The sequence below is a fragment of the Onychostruthus taczanowskii genome, unplaced genomic scaffold (genome assembly GCF_017590055.1).
Source record: "Onychostruthus taczanowskii isolate IOZ18803 unplaced genomic scaffold, ASM1759005v1 scaffold3, whole genome shotgun sequence".
NCBI lineage: Eukaryota > Metazoa > Chordata > Aves > Passeriformes > Passeridae > Onychostruthus > Onychostruthus taczanowskii.
The window spans coordinates 23,756,499-23,771,710 of NW_024500349.1; the positions used below are offsets into that span (position 1 = coordinate 23,756,499).

Sequence of the window (15,212 nt, forward strand, 5' to 3'; positions counted from 1 at the left end):
GAAGCTGAGCTTGGAGGGAGTGAGTTTGTGCATCAAAAAGGCTGCTCTGAAAGGAGGGTGGGCACCACTCTTTCCTCCCAAGGGACAAGTGACAGAGGAAACAGCCTCAAGTTGCACTGGAAGAGGTTTAGATTGGATATTAGGGAAAACTTCTTCATGGAAAATGTGCCCAGGCTTTGGAACAAGCTACCCAGGGAAGTGGTGGGAAATATTTAAAAACCTAAAAAAATGTGTGGATGTGGCACCTGGGGACAGGGTTTGGTGGTTGTGGTGCTGGGCTCATGGTTGGATTCAAACTTAGAGGACTTTTCCAGCCTTGAGGGCTCAGTGATTCCTGCTGCTGGGACTGAGGGGAAGGGACAGCTGCTGCTGCATTTCCCTGGTGTGGCTTTGTGATGGGTGTTTCACTCCAGGTGACAGTAAAAAGGAGTAAGTCATTGTTGTGCTCTACTAAAGTCTTTATTTTATATTAAGTCTTTTGAAGGTGAGACTTCTAAGGGGATTTATTGTTATTTTTGGTATGGTAGCAGTAGTGAAATATTAATAATTGAGTGGGATTTTGAGTAGGTAAGAGCCAAGCTTACATTTTGTCTGGGGCAGGGTAACCTTACAGAAATACCACAGTCCCATGGTAGAACTGTTACTATGAGCAAAAAGGCCTCTGCTCTCTGCTCCAGCTTTTTAGAGCAAGGCACTTAGTCTAAGTTTCTACCAAAAGCTAAAATCTACATTCTAAATCTGTATTTCTATTTCACTTTGTAGCTCCATATATCTCAGTTTCTCCATGGTTTCAGGTCAATCCCTGTGCCTAAATTTCCCTCTGGGCCTGTGCCCCTGAGGGGTTTGCATTCCAGCACCCTGGGAGGAGGGATTGGGAGCCAGGGGGATGCTGTGGCTGGAATTCTGGAATTCTGCTGCAGGAGGAGCAGCCATGGGTGCTGTGATCCCAGAGAGAACTGGAGAGCCACTGGCAATTTCACTCTGGATTTCCCAAGGAATGGGAGGGGTTGTGTGCATCATTCACATTCTCTAAAAAAATCCCTTCATCCAGGATTCTTCTCCTGGGAAGCTGAGAAGCCCCAGAGAAAAAGGAAAACAATTCTTATCTCATTTGCTTCTCCTGTGTTGTGCTCATGTGGAATGTGTTTGGAGATTGTTTTACCCACAGGTGATTGTTTCATTGCATTCTGCTGTGAGTTGTTTTGACTCTTTGGCCAATCAGGGCCAAGCTGTGCTGAGACTCAGAAATAGTCATGAGTTCTCATTATTATCATTTTAACATTCAGTAAGTGTCCTTTCTGTATTCTTCAGTATAGTATTAATATAATATAGTATTATAAAATAACAAATTAGCCTTCTGAGAACATGGAGTCAGATTCATCTCTTCCCTCATCCTGGGACCCTCACAAACACCACCCAGAATTTTTTCCCTGAGGACATTTGGGAGGGGCTGTGTGTGACCCGTGCCTGTGGTTTAACGGGAGCAGCAACACCGAGGTGCTTGGGAAGCCAGGCTCTCTCACAAAGTGCTCTCCCATCATCTGCTCAGCCTGAATCATCAGTTTCTCCCAAGTTTTCTTGCCTTTGAAAGCCCAGGCTTCCCTCAGCAGTGCCTGAGGGATCTGCAGTGATTCATCAGGGAGACAACGAGTCCCAAACAACGCCAAGGTCAAACGCTTCTTAAGGCAAAACTATTCTGGGATGATTTGTAGCCATAGCAGGGAAAACAGAGCTCTACATGGCTAAAGCAGGCAAATTATAGATGGAGAAGGATTTCTTCTCATCACTCAGAGCCCTGCTCAAGCAAGCACCACACGCTTCACGTACTGTAACAAAATGTAAGTTTTATTCCATGTTATTAGTAATGGATGTGGAATAGCCACAGTTGAGTTGGACTGATGTCCCTTTTGACCAGTGTTTCATATTCTAACTACAGCCCAGATGTAACATTTACACTGAAAAATACTTACAGATTCGACCTCATACTCCAAAAATTTCTAGTACAAATACAGTTAGTACATTAAAAAAAAAAAAAAAAAAAAAGAAAAAAAACCCCACCAATCCCAGACACTTTGTAACAGCACAAACTGGTTATGGCCTTGAGTTTAGTTCAAGTATTTCCCAGTGGAATGCAATGCAAGCAAGAAGGTAATCTGGCTTTTGTGGGACATTCCTGGCCCTGAATGGTAAGGAGAGAAATAGAAGTGTGGGCACTTTATCTGAGCAAGTTTAGCAAGAGAGTCAACATTTGTGATTAGCTCAGCCACGAAGCTAAACCTGCCTTGCGTGTGGACAAAACTGCTACCTGGAGAAAAGGCAAAAATAAAAGCAAAGCATTAATTATACCATTGGCATTTCTTCTGTGGCTGATGCTCCACCCTCTAAACAAATTTCCTCGAGGTGCTAGTTGAGTTAGGAACTGTTGTGGTGGGGATTTTGCTTGTGGCTGTGAATATTTTGCTGCTCTATCCTTTTCCTGCCCCCACTGACAGGATGAAAGAAGGGATTGCTGCTCCTGCCCGGAAAGGACTCATTCCTGCAGAGTCACCATTGCATTTGGTCACCTCTGTGGCAGTGACTCAGTGGAGAAACCCAACATCCTAAAGGGTTTCTAGGTCACAGAGTGGAGGAGGAAGGGGGAAAACGAGCAGATCAGTATATATAGAAATAATAGTAATAATAATAGTAATAATCTTTCTCTTCCTAGGGCTGTCTGATCCATGCTGGCTCCTGTGTGTGGCCCAGATGGGATCTGGGAGAGCTGGGATCCCTCCTCCCCAGGCTCAGAGGATCAGCAGTGTCCTCCAGGCTGGCTGGGAACTCACAGGCAACTCTGCATCCCACCCAGGCACCCAGCTGGGAACACACCCCTGTGCTTGATTCCCTGGCAAAACTCTTGGAAAACATGGGAAAGCAGGATCAGCTCCCATTGGGAAGGGATGTTATGCAGGGAAATACTCCAGGCCTGAGGGATGAGCAGGGCTGGGAGTGGTCAGCGCGTGTCCCTGCCCAGCGAGGGGTTATTGATCCCCTAAGAGTCTGCCCTGGCTCTGGTACCCATCAATATTGCAGTTATTGACTCTCCCTGCAGAAAACAGCCTGTGCATGTGAGATGTGAGGGTGACACCAGCTGGGGAGAGGCTCCAAACCCTCTCTGCAGGACCCAGGGGTCACTCAGAGCCCCCCTGGCTCACTGTGTGACAATAAGAAGGGGGTTTGAAGGAGGGCAGGGAGATTCTGACTGTACAACCACACATCTGGAAAGGGAGCAGTGGGGTTTTGGGGAGGAGCAGAGTGCAGGAAGAGGAGAAGGGAGGGAAGGTGGCACGAGGAGCAGCACTGCCACACTGCTGGGAAGAGATCAAGTGGCTGGTGTTGGTCCAAAGATACCAGAGAAAACCATGCTACAAAATCAGCCCTTGCGGAAAGGATGGTGAGACTGGAGGTGTTCAGCTTAAAGCACATTGGAGGGTGAAAACAGTCTCCAAACAGCCAAAATATGCAGAGGTTAAAGGCATGAGACTTCTCCATGTCTCCAAGGGGCTGCAGAGAGGGGGTTCATGTCAACCTTCAGGAGTCATTTGATGGTGGCAAGCTGGCAAGAAGATCCATGGTCTTTTCCCACCCTGCTGCTCTGAAGCTGGAAGCTCCTCCTGTTGGGGTATTGCAGGTGCAGCACTGCTGTACTGACTGGGTTTAATGGGTTCATCAGATCTCTGTGAGCAGTTTTGGGGGGTTTTAACTTAAAATCTGCCCCTGGCTTTCCCCACGGCAAGGCGTTGGCCAAGATCTTTTCCTGGAGCAAGAGCGAGGGAGTCACATTCCTATCCCTGGTGTGGTGACTCAGGGGGGGATCTGCAGGTCAGCAGGAGCTGAGGGGCAGATCTGAGTCACCAGCAAGTGCTCAGGCCATGAATGGTGCTGAGGCAGAGAGGGGCAGGAGAAACCCAAAATCCCAAATCCTGCACGGGGCGGTGCCTTCCAGCATCGTGTGGGAAGCACAAGTTTATCTGGGGCTGTGGGACTGTTGCTCATGGAAAAGGAATCAGAAGAACCCAGCCATGGTTATCCTCAGCGTTTCCATCCCTCCCTTGGGATCACAGCTTTAAATACACACAGCTTCCCATGGGACACAGGGCTGGGAATGAAGGAGAAGCCCCACTGATGTAGAGGACAAGCTGGTGCCCTGCACAGCTGCAGCGACCAGGGAACAAATTTCCACCCAGGATCACCTCTCTCCTCCCCAGCAGCCTGGGCTGTGGCCCTGCAGGCATTTTTTCCAGGTTTCAGCAGCCCTGTGAGCACCCAGCCTTTCCTGCTGTGCCCAGCACATCCCCAGCCAGCAGAGAGCACATTCCCACACACAGGACAAGGACAAACAGAGCAGCTGGATATGTTTGTCTCCACACCACCGTGGTGTGACCCTTCTGAGCCTTTCCTGCAGAATTCCCAGCAGAAGGGGATGGATGGATGGCACTACTAGCTGCTGCTGTGCTGATGCTCCTCCTGGATCCAGTTACCCCTTTGTGAGGGCAAGATCTCAAGCTGCAAGAGCAAACAGCATTCCAGGCATTTTACCAATGCCTTCAGCAGGACCAGGAGCAGGCCTGGAAGGTTCCCCAGACAGATACACAAAGCCACAAAGCTGAATATTTGCTGCTGGATACCTTGTAGGATGTTTCTCTGCTTTCTTTTTAATTCCACCTTTTTTTTTGTGCATCACACAGCTCAGCTGAAGTTCCCAGAAAATGAAGGGCACATCCAAATTCCCTGCCTGTTCCCAAGAATGACCAAAGGGCTGGACACTTGAGGAACAGGCATCCTCAGGGCCGTTAGGGACTGACCTCAAGGACATGGGAGTGATGTCCAGAGAAAAGTCAGGAATATCCCATGGATAAGAAATCCTGGCATAGCCCGAGGGAACAGCTTGGCACGGGGACAGTGCAGTGCTCAGGGAGAATTCACTTCTTTTGCAATAGGTTTGATCTTGAAGTCTCTGCCTGTCTGGGTTCTCTGTGGGGGAGATGAAACCCCCCCTCTGACAAAGAACAGCAGGAGCCTTGGAGCTCTGCAGCTTGATTTTAACACGCACCCAAAATACTGTAAGTGCATGAAAACCACCCTAAAGTCAAGCCCAGCTGAAAAAAATCCACATAAACTCAGGAAACACTTCCTTCTATCATCCTGGCCCTGTCCCCACTGAAGCCAGACCTTCTGCAGAGCCCCCCCAGCAAGTGTGGGAACCCTCCCAATTCCCCAGGTGGAGCTGGAGGCTAAAAGCCCCAGAATGAGATCAGCCCCAGCCCTGGAGCAGCTGGGTTTTCTCAGGGGAGGTGGAAGGCTGTAGGAGGAGCAGAGGGTTGATATTACATTTACACCTAGCTCTCTATGTCTACGCTCACACACACGTGTTCATAGTGTCTGTATCTACACATGGACACACACACACCCCCCAGAGACACACTATGCATAGATCTTCCTCCTGCCACTATTTATAAGGGCTTGATTAATCAGAAAAACAAATTTGCCAACAGCGCTTTTCCTCAATTAATCAGAAAAACAAATTTGCCGACGCTGATCATCTAAAATTCAGCAAGTAAAGGAGCCTAAACCCTTTACACTTCTGTTTTCCTGGTTGCATAAAGGCACTTTCTGATGATGTGAAGCAGCAGTTTGTAAAAACCCTGTTAACTGCAACAATTCCCATCACATCTGTAGCAAGGCTACACAGGCACCAGTAGGATGCAATGTCACTGCTCGCTGTTGCCCGGAGGGTTTGGAGCAGAGGAAGAGAAGATGAAACCTTCAGCCCTGTGATGGTTTTAGGTCTCCCTGTGTGAGGCAGTCACCCCAGACCTGACTTGGGTGCCAGCTCTGGCTCACAGCATCCAACGAGGCCTTCCCAGGCATCAGCCAGCCCAGGCAGGCCATCACCTGTGAGCCTGCCACGAAGGTCCCTGCAACATGTCAGTGGCTTTTTTACCAAAGGATCAGGAATTAATTTGATTAAGGGTGTTTAGTAATTAAACACTGCCTGGCCTGCAGCACTCGAGCCTTGCCGTGCAGGAGGGTGGCTGATCCCTGCCAGCCTGACTATCCTCCTGAGCCACCAGCAGCTCCTCTTCCCACCACAGCACATTGTCCAGTCTCTGCTGGGGCCTCTGGTGCTGAGCCAGGGGCTGGGAGGTGGGGTGGGTTTGCTGTTACTCACTGGAGGTTCCCAGCTGGAGAACACGTTGGAAACAGGGAAGAAATGTCTTTTGTTAACTGGAAGACAGCACTGAATTGGTCCGAAACTCCTTTTACTCTCTTGACTTCCACACAAAAACCGCGCCCTGCCAAACAAACGCGAGATAACACCGAAAACCAGAAACGAACCAAAATAAAAACCCCGCTCACGCCGCCCTCTCTCCTTCCTGACCGAGTTATATCCACACGGACGTCTTCCCATCTTTACTGCTGGAGCTGCCTTTCTCCAGCGAGGCCTTGGGTTTAGCACCTTGTTTCTCCTGGGCGGTGTTGGCCCTGTTCTGCTCCACCACGGTGCCCCCCGAGGCGGGGCTGCTGGTCCGAGAGGGCTGCGTGTTGGCCTGGGTGCTGCTGTAGCTCTGGAAGGCGATGTCCAGCTGCTCCTGGGCCACCCGCAGGTGCTTGTGCAGCGTGGACAGATCCGCCGGCAGGTTCTCGTCGGGGCTGGTGCACTGCTGCTCCTGAGCCACGTTGGCCAAGTTCTGCTCGTGGGCCATCAGGCTGTTGGGGATCTTGGTGGACTTCTCGGATTTGACGACCAGGTTGTACTCGGGAGGGCAGGAGATGTTCTTGGGGTAGGCGTAGTTGTAGGGGGGCTGCCGGAAGCTGTTGATTTTCCGGCTGCGGATGGCGTCGCGGATGGTCCCGAACCCCAGGTGGAACATCTCGCACATGTTCAGCAGCAGGCACAGGCAGCTCACCACGTACATCACCAGCAGGAAGATGGTCTTCTCCGTGGGCCGGGACACAAAGCAGTCCACGGTGTGGGGACAAGGGACCCTGTTGCAGACGTAATAAGCTTCCACCTCAAAACCGTAGAGCAAATACTGCCCTATCAAAAAGCAAACCTCGAAGGAAGCCCGGGTGAGGAGCTGGAAGACGTAGATTTTCATCAGTCCCTCCTGCTGGATGCGCCTCCTCCCGTCGTGCTTCTGCTGCTCCTTGCACTTGGGCTTGGCCTTGGCCTTCTCGTGCTCGGCCGCGTCGTCGGAGATCATGGGCTCCTCCTCGTCGGCCTCCATGGCGTCCTCCATGTTGCGCACGGCCTGCCAGTTGAGGGCAAACTGCTTCTTCTTCTTGAACCCCTTGAACTTCTTCTCCTCCTCGGCCGAGCGGGCGATCCTGTGGATGGCGTAGCCCAGGTACATGACGGAGGGCGTGGAGATCACGATGATCTGGAAGACCCAGAACCTGACGTGCGACAGCGGCGCGAAGGCGTCGTAGCAGACGTTGTCGCAGCCCGGCTGCTTGGTGTTGCAGGTGAACTTGCTCTGCTCATCGGAGTAGATGGACTCGCCCCCCACCGCCGTCAGCACGATGCGGAAGACGATGAGCACGGTGAGCCAGACCTTCCCCACGAAGGTGGAGTGATTGTGAATCTCTTCTAGCAGGCGGGTGAGGAAGCTCCAGCTCATGTTGGTCATAAGGGCTGCTCAGTTATGACCTGCAGGGAGAGGGGGAGATAAAAAACAGGGATGTGAGGTCACATCTTGTGCCAGCTGGACAGCCAGAGCAGTGACTGACCCTTGTGCTGGGCACTGGTGAGGCCACACCTCGAATCCTGGGGTCAGTTTTGGGCTCCTCATGACAAAGAAAGACACTGAGGGGCTGGAGTGTGTCCAGAGATGGGACTGGAGCTGGGAAGGGTCTGGAGCACCAGGAGCAGCTGAGAGAGCTGGGAAGGGGCTCAGCCTGGAGAAAAGGAAGCTCAGGGGCGACCTTGTGGCTCTGCACAGCTCCTGCCAGGAGGGGACAGCCGGGAGGGTCGGGCTTTGCTCCAGAGAACAGGGACAGGAGGAGAGGGAATGATCTCAATTAGCACCAGGGGAGGTTTAGATTGGATATTAGGGAAAATTTCTCCCCCTAAAGTGTGGTTGGGGCTAGAGCAGTAGAGGATGCTCCCACAACACAGACTTGCCCTGCTGAAACATGTTTCATTAGTAAACCCAGAAAAATGCAAAGAATCAGTGAAAGAATGGGAATATTTATGTTTACAGGCTGATGGCCCTTTTAAGTTCCTCTTGAAACAAAGCAAAACAAAACAAAACTTTAATCAAATACAGACTGTTTCAAAAATAAACCTTGAGAAGCTTTCAAGAGAAAACCATGGATTTGTTAGGAGACCTGGACAGCTGGGGAGGAAGAGCTTGTGACAAGCATTTTGTGTTTAGCTTAACTTGCAGCAGGGCCTCAGCCCGAGTTCCTTGGGTGACCTCAGGCAGCACTAAAGACAGGAGGCAATTTCACTGCTTGGCTGGCACAGATACTGAGAGATGACAGCAGCTGGGAAAGCACCTGCACCCAAAAAAGGAAAGAGAGGAGAGGAGAGGAGAGGAGAGGAGAGGAGAAGAGAAGAGAAGAGAAGAGAAGAGAAGAGAAGAGAAGAGAAGAGAAGAGAAGAGAAGAGAAGAGAAGAGAAGAGAAGAGAAGAGGAGAAGAGCTCTCTTCTTTGCAAGAAGAATGGGCATCAACCATAACTCTCCATGCTGGGTGAGCATGGCTGAGTGGGGAAAACAACCATAAAATCTCTAAATCCTATAATTTTAGGGGGTTGGAAGAGACCTTAAAGATCACCTTGCTCCATGGGCAGGGACACCTTCCACTAGAGAAGTTGCTCAAGCCCCATCCAACGTGGCTTGGTGATGCCATGAGACACCAGCCTGACTTTGCACCACTGGAGACACAAAATTCTGCTGTAGGGTTTCCGTGGTGGGAGCACGGCCCCAGCCAGCAGCAGGAAGGGAAACGTGCCCCACTCTGCTCTCCACATCCAGCCCTTCTGGAATGCAGTTTTGCTCCCACTGCTTCCCAGGACAGGAGCCAAGCAGGGCTGCTTTGCTCGGCGCTCGCCGTGGCGCTGCCCCCGCCCAGGGCTCTCAAGAGCAGGCAGATGGAATTTTCTAACCCTGCTATTTCCAGATCAAACAAATCCCCTGCGAACACAAACCCCCAAGTCTTCACACGCCGGGCCCAGCCTGTGGGAGAGCTCTGCAGATGGTGCTATTCTTGTCCTGGGGCTGGGGAAACTGAGGCACAGCTGGGTCATCAACCAGAAGGAGAGGTGGGGAAATTCTCCTCTCTGCCATCAACCCTCAAAGCTGCTGGGACCAGAATCCCCAGAATGCTCTAAAAGTGATGCCTTGGTCAGTACAACCATGCAGGTGGGATAATTCAATCACTGCAGGACATGGAAAGTGACGCCCACTGAGATATTCTTTATTTATTGAGGAAATTTGGTTTATTCAGGGGTGAGATGGGGAGGTTCCCTCTTTGAGAGCCTTTTTTTGCTTCCTTACGGTGGGTACACCCTAAGGGGTATTTAACCCTTCCTCTGTCCTGTTGACATTCAGATAAGGGCGAATTGGGGTGTTAAATGATTTGCAGGATTAATGCAGGCACTCAGCCAAGCTCCAGCTGACGGGGGGCTGGGAAGGGAAGACCCTGCTGGGTGTGGGGCACTGTGCATCTGTCTGTGGAGCATCCGGCTCTGGATGAGGCAGGGCTGCATGCAGCCCCACCTTGGCTGGCCCCATGCAGGTGTCCAACCCCCCCCCCCAGCTCCCATCTGCACCCCAAATTAGCTGCAAGCCCCAAATTGCTCTTAAAAATGCACTTTGAATGTCCTGTAGAGCAGTTCATCTGAATTTCAGTGCTGCCCTAAACCCAACACCAAGGGTAATGCACCATTTTCCAGGTGTAACTCATGGACACAATTCCCAAAGCTCCAAAGCACCTCCCAGGAGCAATTCGCTGGGGCAGGGAGGGGCTGACAAAGGTTGTGACAGCTTTTGCAGTCAATATTCAAAGTTTGGAACTGCTATTTGTCAGGGCTGTTAGCAAAGCACCCCCTGTCTCCTCTAGGAGATACATTTTAGAAAGGAGAACCCAATTAAGTGTTCCCAAATCTCCCGAGCCAAGGAAAAGGACAGAAATTGTAAAATAAAGGAAGTGAGGGGTTGTTTCTTTGAGAAGACCATCCCTGGCTACCAGCTCCACCCTGAGCTGTGCGTCCTGCCGCTGCCCCTGCTGCTCTGTGCACATCTGGATCTGCAGGAACATCTGCAGGAGCCAGCCCCGAGCTGTTCCTGCACCCCGGGACCCCTCTCTGTGGGGTCACACCCTGCTCTTGCACCCCTGTGTGCCCCCCTGCCCTCCTGGCACTGTGTCTGAGAGCCCAAGGAAATGAGGGAAAAACCCCTCCCTACAAACTTCCAGAGGGGTTTAGGACTCACTGGCTACAAAGAGCAAACTGTGGGATTTCAGTGCTTTTAATTGCTTGGGCGGGGGTTTAGTGCACCACGACGTTTTGGAATCAATTATAAGTTAAACAAGCTTCCAAGGAAAGACTCATTCACAGTGCTAGACTGGCACTAGGAAAAGGCTGGGTCTCCTCTCCTCACAACCACAACCACCAAAGCACAGAACACAGATTTTTGCATCCTTCCACCTGCTGCAGACCCAATTCCTCTGTGCAAGGTGAAAGTTATGCAGTCTGGGTTAAAAAACAAAATAAAACAAAACAAAACAAACAGAAACAAACCCAAAACCCAAAACCAAAACAAACCACAAAAAAAAAAAACCAAAAAAAAAAACCCAAAACAAAAACAAACATCTGGGTGGATGTGCAGCAGGCAGAGAGATTAGATGAGGTGTAGATTCATGTATCTGAATTATCTCCCCAGGAAAGGACTCCCCATGTCTCTGGTTTTGAAACCCATTCATTCAATCCTCCATCATCACCTGCAGAGGTGACACCCAGCGTGTGAAACACACACAGGGGACAAGCTACACTTCAAAACAGCTGCAAAGGAGGGACTGGGCTGCTGAAAGCACCACCAGCTCCTGAAGTAGAACTGTGCAGGAATGAGCTGTTCTCACCACAGTGACTTCCCAAAACCCGCTGACCCCTCCACCACAAGCACAGCTGTAGGAGCTGGTAAAAACTGACTCTAAAACACACCAAAGAATGAAAAAAATATAAATCAGTGCTAGCTGGATGTCAGTCCATTCTGCATGCTTCTCGCTCTGCTGCTTAAACTCCAGTGCAGGTTCATGTAGCTGAATTATCTCCCCAAGAAAGGACTCCCCATGTCTCTGGTTTTGAAACCCATTCATTCAATCCTCCATCATCACCTCCAGAGGTGACACACAGCGTGTGAAACACACACAGGGGACAAGCTACACTTCAAAACAGCTGCAAAGGAGGGACTGGGCTGCTGAAAGCACCACCAGCTCCTGAAGTAGAACTGTGCAGGAATGAGCTGTTCTCACCACAGTGACTTCCCAAAACCCGCTGACCCCTCCACACAACTGCCAAGCACAGCTGTAGGAGCTGGGAAAACTTTAAAAACTGATTCTAAAACATGCCAAGAAATGAAAAAAATATAAACCTGTGCTAGCTGGATGTCAGTCCTCTCTGCACGCTTCTCGCTCTGCTGCTTAAACTGCAGTGCAGATTCATGTAGCTGAATTGTCTCCCCAGGAAAGGACTCCCCATGTCTCTGGTTTTGAAACCCATTCATTCAATCCTCCATCATCACCTGCAGAGGTGACACCCAGCGTGTGAAACACACACAGGGGACAAGCTACACTTCAAAACAGCTGCAAAGGAGGGACTGGGCTGCTGAAAGCACCACCAGCTCCTGAAGTAGAACTGTGCAGGAATGAGCTGTTCTCACCGCAGTGACTGCCCAAAACCCACTGACCCCTCCATGCAACTGCCAAGCACAGCTGTAGGAGCTGGGAAAACTTTAAAAACTGACTCTAAAACACACCAAAGAACCAAAAAAAACAAAAAAAAAATTAAAAAAAGGAATCAGAGCTAGCTGGATGTCAGTCCATTCTTCCATTCTGCACGCTTCTCGCTCCGCTGCCTGAAGCACCACCAGCTCCTGAAGTAGAACTGTGCAGGAATGAGCTGTTCTCACCGCAGTGACTGCCCAAAACCCACTGACCCCTCCATGCAACTGCCAAGCACAGCTGTAGGAGCTGGGAAAACTTTAAAAACTGACTCTAAAACACACCAAAGAACCAAAAAAAACAAAAAAAAAATTAAAAAAAGGAATCAGAGCTAGCTGGATGTCAGTCCATTCTTCCATTCTGCACGCTTCTCGCTCCGCTGCCTGAACTCCAAGGAGGGGGAAAAAAAAAAAAATCTACTTACAGAGACATGATGCTTCTCGCCGTGGCTTTCCCCCTGCACCGACATTCCCGAGCCTCCAATCCCTGTGCCGTGGATGAAGAGCTCTATCCTGCCCTGGACAAAGCCCCACAGCTCGCTCCAGCCCCGCTCCCTATTTAAGGCGCTCAGACCCCGCCTTTGCCGGCAGCCCGACCCCCAGCGCCTCGCCAAGCCTCGGGAGAAGCTGGGAAGGTGCTCCACACACACTCCAAAGGAGAAAGAAGGGCACTGGTTTTAAATCCGAACAAGCCGCCGGGTCTGGTTTTGGGAGCGCCGCCTGGAATTTTGGTGCGCTCGTGTCGGCGGGGAGTGAATGAGCAGCATCAGCTTGTGGCACCGGTGGGAGGTTTGGGGAGGCTGAGAGCGTGACTAATAGGGAACATGTGGGAAAAGCATTCTGGCAGAAGCTCCTGGGCTGTTGGGGGCGAAAAAATAATTTTTAAAAATTAAAGAAAAAAAGAAAGAAGGAAGGGAAGCTCGCCAGTGGGAAAAAACTGCCCTGAGGCTCCTGCTTTGCTGCGCTGCCAGGAAAAGCTGTCCCTGAAGGAGGTGGTTCCCCTCTCTCCAAGCTGGTGGAAGGAGCAGAGAGCAGGTGAAGGGTGGGAAAGGGGTTTTGAGCACCTACAGAGAGTTTACTGCCTTCTTTGCAACTGCAGGAAGGGATAGCTGGGATGGGGATGCACGGGAAGCCTGAGGCAAGAAGAAGAAAACTTCTTTCAAGAAGAAAACCTCCACCCTGATGGTCCAAGGAGCTCCATCCATGAGGAGCTTTGGCATTGCCGTTCCAGCAGCACCAGGGCTCGGGGTGTCAGTGCTGTTAGCAGAATAAATAACATTTCTGCTGTGCTCAGAGTGGAAATGGAGAGTCAGGGCAGAAAGTGCGGCCAAGGATGAGATCTGTGAGGGCAGAAAACGTGGGAAGATCTGCACTGGGATTAAAGGGGGTGTTGGAAACCGTATGGTTTATCAGGAACTTTTATCCCTGGTGCTGACAAAGCAGGGTATTCAGAGCTCTGGCTTCCCAAAAAGCCTGAATGGACCTGGAAGGGCAATTCCTGCTCACTGGAACTTGTTGCCTGGGTGCTCTTGCAAGGAGCAGCACCTGCATTTTATTGCAGTTCCATTCCTCGAGGTTTCCTGTTATAAACTAATTACTCCCTTATCTTTACTGATAAGTTTCTTCCCTGTTTGGAATTAGTCACCCAAGACAGGCAGGAAAAGCCCTATCAGCTGAGTGAGGGGTTGGGATGAACACACCTTGGTGGGAATATGCCACGCCAGGAAAACCAGGGTCTGGGAGGCATTTTTGGGGAGTAAACCTCTAAAAAAGTTAAATTACCACAACCCTGGCTTCATGTTTCAACTTCAGCATGTGGCACACTGACAGCTTGCTCTCCCAAAGGACACAGGGAGGTTCCAGAGGAGAGCACCAGGGCTGCAGATCCCCAAATCCCCCCAGGGCTGGAGATCTCCAAATTCTCCCCCCAGGGCTGGAGATCTCCAAATTTTCCCCCCAGGGCTGCAGATTTCCAAACTCTCCATGGGCTGGATATCTCCAAAAACCCCTCCAGGTCTGGAGATCTCCAAATCCCCCCAGGGCTGCAGATCCCCAAACCCCCCAGGTCTGGAGATCTCCAAACTCCCCCAGGTCTGGAGATCTCCAAACCCTCCCAGGGCTGCAGATCCCCAAACCCCCCCAGGTCTGGAGATCTCCAAACCCTCCCAGGGCTGCAGATCCCCAAATCCCCCCAGGTCTGGAGATCTCCAAACCCCCCCAGGGCTGGAGATCTCCCACTGAGAGACTGAGGACATGCAGCAGGCTGAGGCCACGTTACCCCTGCTTATTCCTGGGTAGGGATTGGGCTCCAGCACGCTGGGGCAGTGGCCTCCATCCCCTCAAGGTCCTTCAGCTCTGGAGACAGCAGTGAATCACCTCGTGGTCACTCCATGGGGGCATCCCCAATAGCAGGGTCCCTCCAGCACATGCCACACCTGCTCCTTCTGGAGGCCACAGGCTGTGACATCCAGCAGAGCTCAGGGATGGCCTCCAAGAGGTCGTTCCCACCCAAGAGCCGGGCTGGAAGCCTCACCTGCCGCTGCTGGTGCAGCACAGAGCTGCAGGGAAGTGTTGTTGGTTATTTAAAAATAACCGGCTGAGAACAACTCCCAGGCTCAGCTCGGAGATAAAAGGCAGCCCAGCGTGGTCCCAGCCCCTTGGGTCAGGCAGATTTTCCAGGCTCTTTGCTTTCTAACCACGAGGGTTATTTATACACACACAGCTCTCGTGGCTGGGTGAAGATTTCTGGGGCATCTGTGCTTCAGGCAGGCCAGGCAACATCTGCTCCTGCTCCAGCCATCACACTGGCAGGGACTGAGGGCTTCCCCTCACCAAACACCACCCAGGAAAGGAGGCAGAGCCATAAATGAGTGTTCAGGGAAAAACCCACCCCTGTGGCATCCCGTGTCCTCAATGCCTGGCCAGGAGAGATGGGAATAAAAGAGAGGAGACAGAGGAGAAAGGGTGTGATGGAGCTTTGGGTAATTCTGGCTGCTGCTGGGAGTCACCTCTCCAAGCCACCTCTCCCCCAGGCACCATTTGTGTTTCAGAGCAGTGATGTGTACATGTTTATTTAAATGTTCTGTTGAAATACATAAGTGCTGTCACCAATGATAATGAGGCCTGGTGTAACATGTCCTGCTACATCAGGGGTGAGGAGAGACCATAATTACCCACTCTGGGCACAAATCTACAAAGCTCTGTGCTGACAGGTCATTTTCTTCT

At 51.1% G+C, this 15,212-nt stretch overlaps 1 protein-coding gene across 2 annotated transcripts in view; it reads right to left on the bottom strand.

Annotated features, from left to right (window-relative positions):
• Positions 1-1,827: 1,827 nt before the first annotated feature.
• GJC2 (gap junction protein gamma 2) overlaps positions 1,828-15,212 on the bottom strand; it is a 34,866-nt gene continuing 21,481 nt past the window's right edge. The window contains exons 1-2 of one of the 2 annotated variants that reach the window (XM_041408830.1): positions 12,413-12,501; positions 1,828-7,693 (exon numbers count right to left, since the gene is read on the bottom strand). In XM_041408830.1, coding sequence (XP_041264764.1) covers positions 6,426-7,673 — 1,248 coding nt within the window. In that variant the 5' untranslated portion in view covers positions 7,674-7,693; positions 12,413-12,501 and the 3' untranslated portion in view covers positions 1,828-6,425. Of the gene's footprint in view, positions 7,694-12,412; positions 12,502-15,212 lie in introns of those variants that run through there. The other variant, XM_041408829.1, reaches the window with a different exon arrangement.